Here is a 13,608-nt window from a genome sequence, read left to right as displayed (position 1 = left end):
CAGAGAGATGAGTCAGAGAGATGAGAGTCACAGAGATGAGTCAGAGAGATGAGAGTCAGAGAGATGAGAGTCACAGAGATGAGAGTCACAGAGATGAGAGCCAGAGCGATGAGTCAGAGAGATGAGAGTCACAGAGATGACAGTCACAGAGATGAGAGTCACAGAGATGAGAGTCACAGAGATGAGAGTCACAGAGATGAGAGCCAGAGCGATGAGTCAGAGAGATGAGAGTCACAGAGATGACAGTCACAGAGATGAGAGTCACAGAGATGAGTCAGAGAGATGAGAGTCAGAGAGATGAGAGTCACAGAGATGAGAGTCAAAGTGATGAGAGTCAGAGAGATGAGTCACAGAGATGAGAGTCACAGAGATGAGTCAGAGAGATGAGAGTCAGAGAGATGAGAGTCACAGAGATGAGAGTCACAGAGATGAGAGCCAGAGCGATGAGTCAGAGAGATGAGAGTCACAGAGATGACAGTCACAGAGATGAGAGTCACAGAGATGAGTCAGAGAGATGAGAGTCAGAGAGATGAGTCAGAGAGATGAGAGTCACAGAGATGAGAGTCACAGAGATGAGAGTCACAGAGATAAGAGTCACAGAGATGAGAGTCACAGAGATGAGTCACAGAGATGAGTCAGAGAGATGAGAGTCACAGAGATGAGTCAGAGAGATAAGAGTCACAGAGATGAGTCAGAGAGATAAGAGTCACAGAGATGAGAGTCACAGAGATGAGAGTCAAAGTGATGAGAGTCAAAGTGATGAGAGCCAGAGAGATGAGTCAGAGAGATGAGAGTCACAGAGATGAGTCAGAGAGATGAGAGTCAGAGAGATGAGAGTCACAGAGATGAGTCAGAGAGATAAGAGTCAAAGTGATGAGAGCCAGAGAGATGAGTCAGAGAGATGAGAGTCAGAGAGATGAGAGTCACAGAGATGAGAGTCACAGAGATGAGAGTCACAGAGATGAGAGTCACAGAGATGAGAGTCACAGAGATGAGAGTCACAGAGATGAGAGTCACAGAGATGAGAGTCACAGAGATGAGAGTCACAGAGATGAGAGTCACAGAGATAAGAGTCACAGAGATGAGAGTCACAGAGATGAGTCACAGAGATGAGTCACAGAGATGAGTCAGAGAGATGAGAGTCAAAGTGATGAGAGCCAGAGAGATGAGTCAGAGAGATGAGAGTCACAGAGATGACAGTCACAGAGATGAGAGTCACAGAGATGACAGTCACAGAGATAAGAGTCACAGAGATGAGTCAGAGAGATGAGAGTCACAGAGATGAGAGTCACAGAGATGAGAGTCACAGAGATGAGTCACAGAGATGAGAGTCAGAGAGATGAGAGTCAGAGAGATGAGAGTCACAGAGATGAGAGTCAAAGAGATGAGAGTCACAGAGATGAGAGTCAAAGTGATGAGAGCCAGAGAGATGAGTCAGAGAGATGAGAGTCACAGAGATGAGTCAGAGAGATGAGAGTCAGAGAGATGAGAGTCACAGAGATGAGAGTCACAGAGATGAGAGCCAGAGCGATGAGTCAGAGAGATGAGAGTCACAGAGATGACAGTCACAGAGATGAGAGTCACAGAGATGAGAGTCACAGAGATGAGAGTCACAGAGATGAGAGCCAGAGCGATGAGTCAGAGAGATGAGAGTCACAGAGATGACAGTCACAGAGATGAGAGTCACAGAGATGAGTCAGAGAGATGAGAGTCAGAGAGATGAGAGTCACAGAGATGAGAGTCAAAGTGATGAGAGTCAGAGAGATGAGTCACAGAGATGAGAGTCACAGAGATGAGTCAGAGAGATGAGAGTCAGAGAGATGAGAGTCACAGAGATGAGAGTCACAGAGATGAGAGCCAGAGCGATGAGTCAGAGAGATGAGAGTCACAGAGATGACAGTCACAGAGATGAGAGTCACAGAGATGAGTCAGAGAGATGAGAGTCAGAGAGATGAGAGTCAGAGAGATGAGAGTCACAGAGATGAGAGTCACAGAGATAAGAGTCACAGAGATGAGAGTCACAGAGATGAGTCACAGAGATGAGTCAGAGAGATGAGAGTCACAGAGATGAGTCAGAGAGATAAGAGTCACAGAGATGAGTCAGAGAGATAAGAGTCACAGAGATGAGAGTCACAGAGATGAGAGTCAAAGTGATGAGAGCCAGAGAGATGAGTCAGAGAGATGAGAGTCACAGAGATGAGTCAGAGAGATGAGAGTCAGAGAGATGAGAGTCACAGAGATGAGTCAGAGAGATGAGAGTCACGAGAGTCACAGAGATGAGTCAGAGAGATGAGAGTCACAGTGATGAGAATCACAGTGATGAGAGTCACAGAGATGAGAGTCATAGAGATGAGAGTCACAGAGATGAGAGTCACAGAGATGAGAGTCACAGAGATGAGAGTCACAGAGATGAGTCAGAGAGATAAGAGTCAAAGTGATGAGAGCCAGAGAGATGAGTCAGAGAGATGAGAGTCAGAGAGATGAGAGTCACAGAGATGAGAGTCACAGAGATGAGAGTCACAGAGATGAGAGTCACAGAGATGAGAGTCACAGAGATGAGAGTCAAAGTGATGAGAGCCAGAGAGATGAGTCAGAGAGATGAGAGTCACAGAGATGAGTCAGAGAGATGAGAGTCACAGAGATGAGAGTCACAGAGATGAGAGCCAGAGCGATGAGTCAGAGAGATGAGAGTCACAGAGATGAGAGTCACAGAGATGAGAGTCACAGAGATGAGAGTCACAGAGATGAGAGTCACAGAGATGAGAGCCAGAGCGATGAGTCAGAGAGATGAGAGTCACAGAGATGACAGTCACAGAGATGAGAGTCACAGAGATGAGTCAGAGAGATGAGAGTCAGAGAGATGAGAGTCACAGAGATGAGAGTCAAAGTGATGAGAGTCAGAGAGATGAGTCACAGAGATGAGAGTCACAGAGATGAGTCAGAGAGATGAGAGTCAGAGAGATGAGAGTCACAGAGATGAGAGTCACAGAGATGAGAGCCAGAGCGATGAGTCAGAGAGATGAGAGTCACAGAGATGACAGTCACAGAGATGAGAGTCACAGAGATGAGTCAGAGAGATGAGAGTCAGAGAGATGAGAGTCAGAGAGATGAGAGTCACAGAGATGAGAGTCACAGAGATGAGAGTCACAGAGATAAGAGTCACAGAGATAAGAGTCACAGAGATGAGAGTCACAGAGATGAGAGTCACAGAGATGAGTCACAGAGATGAGAGTCACAGAGATGAGTCAGAGAGATAAGAGTCACAGAGATGAGTCAGAGAGATAAGAGTTACAGAGATGAGAGTCACAGAGATGAGAGTCAAAGTGATGAGAGCCAGAGAGATGAGTCAGAGAGATGAGAGTCACAGAGATGAGTCAGAGAGATGAGAGTCAGAGAGATGAGAGTCACAGAGATGAGTCAGAGAGATGAGAGTCACGAGAGTCACAGAGATGAGTCAGAGAGATGAGAGTCACAGTGATGAGAATCACAGTGATGAGAGTCACAGAGATGAGAGTCATAGAGATGAGAGTCACAGAGATGAGAGTCACAGAGATGAGAGTCACAGAGATGAGAGTCACAGAGATGAGAGTCAAAGTGATGAGAGCCAGAGAGATGAGTCAGAGAGATGAGAGTCACAGAGATGAGTCAGAGAGATGAGAGTCAGAGAGATGAGAGTCACAGAGATGAGAGTCACAGAGATGAGAGCCAGAGCGATGAGTCAGAGAGATGAGAGTCACAAAGATGAGTCAGACAGATGAGTCAGAGAGATGAGAGTCAGAGAGATGAGAGTCAGAGAGATGAGAGTCACAGAGATGAGAGTCACAGAGATGAGTCAAAGAGATGAGAGTCACAGAGATGAGTCAAAGAGATGAGAGTCACAGAGATGAGAGCCAAAGAGATGAGAGCCAAAGAGATGAGAGCCAAAGAGATGAGAGCCAGAGAGATGAGAGTCACAGAGATGAGAGCCAGAGAGATGAGAGCCAGAGAGATGAGTCAGAGAGATGAGAGCCAGAGAGATGAGTCAAAGAGATGAGTCACAGAGATGAGTCAGAGAGATAAGAGTCACAGAGATGAGAGTCACAGAGATGAGAGTCACAGAAATAAGACTCACAGAGATGAGTCAGAGAGAAGCCTCCACCAACAGAAAGAGGGGCCTAAAGTCTCAGATTACCACTGCATGACTGCAACTCTTCCAGGACTCTGCCCGGATCCCAGAACCTCTATCAATACAATTCAAACAACAATCCTACACCCGCTTGTTTAAACCTCAAAGAGACTTCAAATCTCTTTCCAAAAGGATCTGGCCAAGAAAGCCTCGTTAATGGTTGGAAGTTTGGAGGAGCAGAGGATTGTCCCGCGTGTTGGTAGAACATCATTTATATTTCTGATTTCCTTAACAGACAACATTCAGTGCCTTTCAGCATTGATTAATGCTGTGGACAGCTGGTCCAAAGACCTTAAAGAGGATTGGTTCTTTGGCATTTCATCTGAGTTTTATGCATCACTGACACATGTGAATGTAAGAAACTATCGCATTTTCTGCACTACACGGCTGAGTTTGGTTCCCAGAAAATGACAGTGCGCCTTATAACACAGAACTCACAGAACATATGGATTCATTCCGGTTAGGCCTGCACAATATACCGCAAATTTATCGTTATCGCGAAATCAAGCTGTGCAATATGCATACCGCAAAAGACGGCAAAAATCGCAATAAATGATTACCTTAAATGTGCTAAAACAAACTCATGGCAGCTTGAAATATTGAACAAATGAAATAAATCCCTTTATGCATTTAACCAATCAGAAGGACCCGTTTACGTTTTTGATCAATCAGATGAGCCCTTTTATGTTTGATGTTTGCCTCCTACGTCGACAAGGGTCATTTGGAGTATAATTTTTAAACTGTTGCAGTGAAATGGAAATGATGTTTTTTTTTTTTACTATTTGTTTATATACCGCAATTTATATCGTTATCGCAATATTAATTACCAATATCGCATATCGCAAGTTTTCCTCATATCGTGCAGCCCTAATTCCGGTTATGTTTACTGATGTTGCAGTGATTCTGAGCGGTACACGGCGCTCTGTCAAAATGTCAGTGAGTTTCTATGTACGGAATGCAAACACGGTTGGGTGCTCCTGTAAATAGGCTAATGACATGTAGCGGTGTCAGACTGTATTTGTTGTCTGGTCACTAACTAGTTTGGGAGTTGGCCTGGGCTGTTCTTCTTTACAGGTATTGTCAATATGCTAATGTGGCTAACGCATCTAACGGTTGCTAACGTGATTCAAACAACTTCTAGAGTTATTGTAAACACAGTTAATTGGGTCTGACTAATTGACGAACTTAACCCTGACTCTTGTCTTTCTTAATGCACCTTATAAACGACACAAGTAAAAAAAAAAAAGATCATTCCTTGATGGTGTGCCTTACAATCTAGTGACCGCTGTAGTCGGAAAATATGGCACTTTATAGAAAGAGGTGTAATGAACGGTCCTCTGAGCTGCTTACTCTGGTGATCTTTTGCTGCTTCTCCTCCTCCACAGCCAGGAAGCTGGTGCAGTAGATGGGAACCACAACCTTCTGCAATGCCGCCAACAGATCCTTCTGCTGCTTCCGCTGGCTGTAGACGACATTTACACCATTCATTTTCCAACAGCAACAGGACCACGCAGTGGGACCACTGCACCTGTATGGACATATAGGGCCATTCCCGACTTGCCCACGCGAATCGCCAAGACACAGAACCAACCACCTTGCCTCATGTGGAAGGTTGGTGCCAGTGTTCAGCGTGTGATTGTGTGTGTGAATGGGACTGTAACTGTAAAGCACTTTGGGCCTTCCAGTAAAGCAAGGACAGAGCTATACAAGAAGACACCGTTTACCATTTTTTAGTGGGTTAGGAGATGCTGACCAGCATGGAAGTTGCAGATTCAGAGCACTCCCCATCAAACTGAATGACAACCTTCAAGGAGCAATGGGTTTGCTTACCAGTGATGAAGCACATCATTGGTCAGGTAGATCAGGTGTAGGCGGAGCTCAAAGTGCGCACTGTCAGCAGTGATGCGGTTGCAGAGGTGTGATGCCATCAGCTCACAGTGCTGCGGAGTCTTGGCGTTGTTGAACATCCAGTTCTTACCAGCCTGAAACAAAACAAAGGCAACAGTGAGACAGAGTTCCTGCAGGCTGCAGCTACACCTCCGGCGCTCTGCCTTACAGAGATGGCGTCCTTGGTGCAGGTGTCGATGATGGGTTGCAGTAAGTTGTCCAACTCTGTAATGTCTAGCTGAGTTTCCACCAGCAGCTTCTGGTTCTGCTGCTCCATGGCCAGAGCGATGGCAGCAGACATCTGCTCCTACGAGATAACAAAAGCAGAAACATCAGCTGCACATCCTCCACCTTCTACACATACATGGGAATAAATCCTGAAGAGCTGATCTTAGTCAGCTGGTCTAATCAGCCTCACAGCAGGGTTGTAGTAATCCCACTCCACCAGCTCCAAGAGCATGGACTAAAAAACGTCTGACCATCTCTGTGAAGTCATACCTGTCTGAGTGTGTGCAGGTGCTGCTCCTGCTGCTGCAGGTTCCACTGGCTCTGTTGGATGAGCTCCTCAATGGGTTGTGCAGCTGGGGGAGGAATCTGAGGTGGAACCACCATTTGCAGCGCGGGAGGGGGGAGGTCAACCACATCCTTGGCTCCTGGGTTGAAGGCATCTAAAGACAGCAAATGGAAGACAGCGGTTGAGGTGCTAACGCTCTCTGCAGGTGACTGCACACCTAACTGGGTGGGGGAGGGGGGAGGTGGGGTCTTTGATCACAGGTACAGCGCTGAAGCTGCCCCGCCCAAATGATGACGGACACGGCAGGTGGATGGCAATCTGCCACTGCACCTGAAGACATGCACAGTTCTGAGCGCAGCGCGGTTTAGCCCGGTCCAAGTCTGATACAGTCATCATGTCGGAAACGTGAGCAGAAGCAGTCAGTGATCTGTCAAGATGAGGCGAGACGCTAATGTCCAGAGCCGCTGGTCACAGACCGGGTTGGAACTTCAACTGCAGCAGCTGGAGGGAACAGAACTTCAGAACCTCCAGCCCACTGATGGAGATGAAGGTGGATGGGTTCTAACCATTGACTGTATGTGAGAACTGGAAGGAGTGACCCCCCCACCACCACAGTAAGAACCCCACAGTTTGAAGGAAGCCCAAATCTCATAGGCTGTAGTAGCGCGTTCACCATTTTCTAGAGCTGTCCCAATCTACAATTCTAAAATAGAGTTCCCAAGAAATTTCCCAGAAGTCTCTGCAAAAAACCAGTGTGCATTGATGCTCACTAAATCTAGTGAATACAGACCACAATGCATTGCGTTTGAACAATTTTGGTTAAAAAAAAAGCGTTCAAATGTATTTTTTTTATAAACTATCAATATTATCATTATCACAGTGGATTCAAAGTCGTCATATATTGATTCGACTATCATTTTGTGAAGACATAATTCCTGTAAAATAGTAATGAGCGTGGTGTCCAAACTGCTTATAAAATCCAGGAGACTACATAGTTGTTTGGTAGTTAGCGGTTAGGGTGGGAATTCAGACACAGCCATAGACTTCTAGAGAAATAAACAACTGGTACTCAGTTATTCTATTTGTCAGAATAATTTGCTCTGATACCTTTTTCAGATGTTCCTGATAATCCTCTTTATTTTCATGATTTTTTTTCTGTCCTTCAAGTTTTTCAAGTTATAAACTGACCCACAATAAAGTAGGTTGTGTCACGTCAAAAGTCCAAAGCGTTTGATGGACAGACTCTTCGAGGCCCACTTTCAAGTGGTTAGGGGTGTGGCCTTCCAACAAGCCAACTCCTGATTGCTGAGTGTAATAGGGCTGTAATAATTAATTGATGAATCCATTTCTATTCTTATGATCAAGACAGATCGATCTTTCTGAGGCAGAATCAGGTCGATAAGTCAACCTTGGACAAAACCATTTGGATTAAAACATGGTAGGTAGATTTATTTTACTCATCCTAGTGCATCACAGAACAACACGACCCGATCTGGACCAATCGCTGCTCACTGACATTTTATAATTCACACATGGCGACATCCGTATTGTAAAAAATGGCATCTGAATTGACTTCATTTGGTTGGAGCCGGAAGTAAAGCATTTTCAATGGATGATGTCACACTCACTCCGTCCAGTTCTCTGATACAGTCAACAAGCTGAGGACCACAGAAAGAGGCAGCTACTCTCTGGAGGACTTACCCATATCTAAAATGTGTAATCATTTATCCTGCGTGCAATCTTTCATGCAATACTATTTCATCTTTTAATGGAATAGGAATTGTGTTTTGACAGGGGCATTTAGATGGTTATTTTTTTCTAGTTTTGCACCAAGGGGAGAACCACTGCCCCATTTTCACTGAGCTAACGTACGATGACGATGAAGACTCTAAGTCTTAAGGATGCATGTGACCCACATGAAAAAAGCCTCGTCAGCCTTCAGTCCACGTGAACATGCATGTGCATGGCTCTGACCCAAACACAGACAAATCACAGCCTCATCAGCAACAGGGTGGGTGGAGCCTCCATCAGCAGGTCTGGCTCTCCTGCTGAGTGATGGAGCCATGATGGAGCAAAAAAGGCAAACTTTCTGCAGAAATGGGAGGAATGCTCAAGCAGAAGACCACATGAAGATGAAGATGCAGCTGACAGCAGACCCAAATGCCTCCAAGCATCCATGAGATTCTAGCCACACCTGCTCCAGATAAATACCTTTTGATTTACAATCCTCCCCTTCTTGAATGGAGGGATCTGAGTGGAGAAAACAGACTTTAATGCATTTCAGTGGATCACATGGCTCACAGAAGTAAGTGCAGTTTCTTTGTGCCGCGATACAGATCCACCCAGCAGCTTTCTTCTGTCCTCTCCATTTCTTGTCACCAAGTGTTCTTAATGTTCCACAACAGCCATAACTATTGAAGAAGCACCGTCTGAACTTGGGCAGACTCAGTGTGAGAGGGTGCCATCTTTTTTTAAACCGTTTTAGGGGAAAGTTGCACTGAGGGTGAAAGCTTCCACAACTCCTGTCCCAACATCTGACAGCTGTCATCTCATTGCCGGAAATCTCTGTGAACCTCAAAGACTGCACACCTCCACTTTTCTGTTTTTGACTGAATGCACACCGGCAACTTAATGGAGAATTCACTGAATCCACTGTCTCTGATATTGTACACTACCAAGAGTTTACATCTAGCTCCACCCTTTTCCCAACAGCGATGATCCTGTCAGTCCTTTTTCATACAACCTTCCCTCCATGATGAAAACACGACAACATGCTAATCTGTCTTTTCCATCTTTAAAGAGCCGCTCCAATGAAAATGGTGTTTTTACCACGTTCCTGTAGCCTTTTTCTCACGATGGGGGACGTATATAAAATAACCGAAGGTTAAATGTGCTTTTCTGAGTTTTTCTTTATTCAAATTGGGATGCATCAAGAGCAGATTAAAAATGACATTTGTAAAAGCTCCTAGTTGTGATTTATGAGAACTGAAAGCGGCGGGGCCACCAGCTTCCTGCTCTGCTCCATTCTGATCATCCACTGTCAGACCAACAGATCCATGAACGTCTGTGTTTTCCTGGTCTGAGCTGGAATCTGGATCAGAACTGGACGACTGGATGGCTCTATTACTGCTCACCATTTTTGTTGCCCCGTTGGGGAAGAGCGGGGCTGTAAGCTAGCAGGAGAGGATGTAAACAGTTGGATGATGGGAAGGGGAGGGCCACAACTCTGACGTGAATTTCTAATGAACTCCTGCCGCTCTGCAGAAACTATGTTCTAGAAAACAACACAAGGGCATCATCATAATGAAAAGACCCCTGGGAATGCTATGGAAAGAGATCAGAAGATGATGGGAGTGGGACTTTAAACCAAATAAGAAGCAGTGGTGGAGCAAGCTCTTCCAAAACTTCAGAACATTTCCTGCGTAAGTTTCTGATTCATGAAGCCGTGCTGCAACCAAACATCTGGCCATGACTCAGAGGTAGAGCGGTCAACCTCTGACGGCAGGATCACCGGCTCACTTCCAATCCTGCCCACCAACGTGTTTTCCAGAGTCCTTGGGCAGAGCGTTCAACCCCACATATATATGACCATGTCCATGTTTTAACAGCACAGAAACTATTGATTTCTGAAGAACATCATGAATCCCTCTTTCCGGTGGCAAAACCTTTCAAATATGATTGGATGGTTTATCTGGAGACATTTTAGCTGTTTGATGCCATATATTGTCCATCTAAGAAGACCAAACAAACAAAGTAACACGCTCCCATCATCAATCACATTCTAATAGTTCAAGCTGTTGTCGTTTCTCCTGCAGTCATGAGTTATTGAGCTGCTCTGATCACCATTTTAAAGATAATTGCAAATATTCATTATTTTGACCAAACCTTTTTAAAAACTCAATTTATCTCTCACGGATACACCGGGGGTGGGCGATCTAAACCCCCACCTCCCGCAGACACAGACTGCAGCTCCCGTCATCACTGGATTCAGACTTTAGCCATAAACTGAAAGTGATGCGGCAGACGGTACGCACGCTGCTGCTGCTCTAGGGCCAGCTTGCACTTGTAGTAGCTGAAGAACTCGCCGCCAAACAGGAAGGAGAACTTGGGGTTGTCCTTCTGCTTGTCCATGGTCATCTTTTCAAACTCGGGTCCATTTCGGGCCACAAACTGGGCCAGCTTGTCGATGACGTTCCTCAACTCTTGATCTGCAAAGAGGACAGAGGAGGATGAGCAAGGAGAAGACACGGCCTCCTCCCATTCAGCATACCGATTATATAACATTGATGATTATTCCCAATTCCTCTCATCCGCTCATCATCTCTCAGACCTGTTCCAACTTAGTGGGTCCAAACTTTCCATCAAATCTGAACCAAAAGTAAATGAACGTGTAAAATGTCAGTTAGAATCCGACCGAGGGTTCGTTCGTGCGTTTTCAGATGAAATCACTGGGCTTTTCAGCTGGTTCCGATAGATTTTAGCCACAGTTCTGTATGAAGCCGGTTCTCCGTGAACCTCAATTGTATTGGTGTCAGCTCAGAATCACATAACTGCTCTGTATCGGTTCCGAACAGCTCATGTGACCGCTTCAGATTTTTTACGTTAAGTATGATTATGAAGCCGGAGCCGAGAGGCCTGCTGTGCTTTCACGTGGGTCTCCGCCAGTAGCTGGAATGATGAAAACGAGGAGAACCAACACCCCGGGGGATTACGAGATCAAACGCAGGGAGGTACGGTTCTAAAAGGTTCTTTGTTGCGCGCGGTTCCTTACGTCAAAAAAGTGCCGCGCGCTCAGATAAGAATAGCTAGCGGTCCCGACCAGAGCTGATCTGACGCTCACCTTCAGGCGGGTTAGGGATGTCCATGGTGCGCTGAGCTGGGGCAGACCGGGCTGATTTGGGTCACAAGCGCCCCTTTTACACCATAAGTTGTGAGAAATGTTAACAACAACAGGAGGCGCTTAGCCGCCGTAGCATACCGGAAGTTCCCTCGGATGCAGCTGCAGATGCCACAGCGCCCCCTGCCGCGGAGGAGGAGGAAAGACAGAAGACTGATTCCGGATCCTGCGTGAAGAGAACGCTTTCATACAAATGTAGTAGGTCCGTCAGTAAAAACAATGTTGCAGGGTGGATGTGAACATGAAATTGCAATCCACTCTTTGCAATTTCCTTTTAATTATGACACAGAATAAGCGGGTTTTTAATTAGAAATTAAAAAGCATTTTGAAGGATTGATTTTTCATTTTAATTTTGAGTAATTTGATGCAGTTTCATTTTGAAAATGAAAAAGCATTTCTGGTTTTGACTTTTATTTGTAAGTATGCTACAGAATCGCTTCCATACCCAAAAACCCATTGTATATAACTTGGTGCTTGTTTTCTTCCCAGCTAGAACAGTAGAAACGCTTTTCCTGCTCGTTTGAAATGGTTCCTTCCATTAAATCTAATAAACATTTTGGGCAGGAAAGTTTTTGCTAATTTTAAAACTTTATTTAGAAAAATCATATATTATTCATTTTAATGACTAGTTGCTGTATTTAAAGATACCACATTTTTTGCTGGCTAATTCTTTATAAAACAGTTAAAATGTGTGTATGTAAGTTGAGAAAGCGGGTAATAAATAAGGTGTTTTTCGCCATAAAACTGATGTAAATATTTTTGCATCTTTAAAAGTGTTGTGAGAAAAAACTTACCAACTCACCAAATATATCACAATTGATACTATATATCTCTCATCAAAAGTTATCTTGCATAATTTGTTTATGGATTTTATCAAAAGGTTCAAAAAAACATCTTAATTCTAAAAAAAACTCAAATTTTCTTTCAGTTCTTTGATGTTTGGGCTTTACTGGGATAAAGTGCAAATCAAACATGAAATATGTGAGTTCTTTATAATGTTTGATGCTTGTTCTTAGTATCTCATTGTGTTTTGCTTCTCCTGGCAAATTTGGTATTAACTCTAATGCAGAAAATAAACAAGCAAACAAAGACATAAATTCAACCTCCTAACTTGGTTTGTGGCCACACTCTCAGAAAATAAAACAAATTCTTTTAAAAATCATTTATGGATCAAGGGCTGGATGGTGGGGCAGCGGTTAGTTAGCTGGTTTGAATCCCAGCCGGGACCATTCAGTCTGGAGTTGTTCTCCTTAAGCATGTGTGGGTTTTCTCTGAAAACTCCAGTTTCCTTCCACAGTTTAAAATAGGTTCATTGGTGTTTAGTCTAAATTGTCCAAGGGCTTCAAAAGTAGCTGGTAGGCCGTAAAAAAAGTACCGCCTACAAGTGAAGCAGCCACCGCCTACTGTTGGATGACGAACAAAAGTTTCACTTAAATAATCCAAATAATCCATGATTGATGTAATAATAAATTCATCTTCACTTTGAGAAATATTCTGCTCCTTTTGATGAACTGTTTTCACGCTCTTCTCATTGACTGAGTAGGTCTGACATCACCTCTAGAAAATAGCTTCCCTCAGGCTCCAACCAAATGACGTTGCCATGTTGGAGCCTGATGGCAGTGATTGGTCCAATGTAGCCTGAGTCATTGTTTCTATGGCAACTGCTGGAACCAACCATGAGTAAGCTTGTTCAAAGTCCATACCCCTTCCACTGAAAGTGGCTTGGGGGAATCTGTCAATCAAATGTTCAAGGTGGAGGCCAGTGGGCACTGCATGCTTTCACTAAGGCCTCTGATTGGTCAGTTTATTACTTGAATAATTTGTGAAAAAATATGAAAAAAAAAAAGATTTGTAAGTAGATGTTTAAAAATGTATCAGAGCCAGAATGGTTATTCTGACCAATAGAATGACTGAGTAATAGTTGTTTATATGTACAGAAGTTGAGGGAGGAGGGGTCATTCAGTCCATTTCTTAAATACAGCCATTGTTCAAACATTCGCATCCTTTAACCAACATCCTTTTACTGCCTTCGACACACTAGATCACAATATCTTGATCTCCCGATTACAGCAACTGCTAGGCATCTGTGGCACTGCTCTGCAGTAGTTAAGGTCGTATTTAGAAGATAGAATGTTCTGTGTAAAT

At 44.4% G+C, this 13,608-nt stretch overlaps 1 protein-coding gene across 6 annotated transcripts in view; it reads right to left on the bottom strand.

The window, feature by feature from the left end:
• The window catches only part of cherp (calcium homeostasis endoplasmic reticulum protein), a 33,129-nt gene that overhangs the window by 18,225 nt on the left and 1,296 nt on the right, over nucleotides 1-13,608 (bottom strand). For 2 of the 6 annotated variants that reach the window (XM_023953924.2, XM_078945468.1), the window contains exons 2-7: nucleotides 11,407-11,629; nucleotides 10,601-10,774; nucleotides 6,551-6,720; nucleotides 6,222-6,359; nucleotides 5,996-6,147; nucleotides 5,516-5,627 (exon numbers count right to left, since the gene is read on the bottom strand). In XM_023953924.2, coding sequence (XP_023809692.1) covers nucleotides 5,516-5,627; nucleotides 5,996-6,147; nucleotides 6,222-6,359; nucleotides 6,551-6,720; nucleotides 10,601-10,774; nucleotides 11,407-11,431 — 771 coding nt within the window. In that variant the 5' untranslated portion in view covers nucleotides 11,432-11,629. Of the gene's footprint in view, nucleotides 1-5,515; nucleotides 5,628-5,995; nucleotides 6,148-6,221; nucleotides 6,360-6,550; nucleotides 6,721-8,777; nucleotides 8,817-10,600; nucleotides 10,775-10,896; nucleotides 11,165-11,406; nucleotides 11,630-13,608 lie in introns of those variants that run through there. The other 4 variants (XM_078945469.1, XM_023953923.2, XM_078945470.1 and 1 more) reach the window with 4 other exon arrangements.

The sequence above is a fragment of the Oryzias latipes genome, chromosome 4 (assembly GCF_053564925.1).
Source record: "Oryzias latipes strain Hd-rR chromosome 4, Olatipes_Hd-rR_3.1".
Lineage (NCBI taxonomy): Eukaryota > Metazoa > Chordata > Actinopteri > Beloniformes > Adrianichthyidae > Oryzias > Oryzias latipes.
The sequence above is the reverse complement of the archived record's forward strand: the minus strand, read 5'-3'. Positions and strand labels throughout refer to the sequence as shown.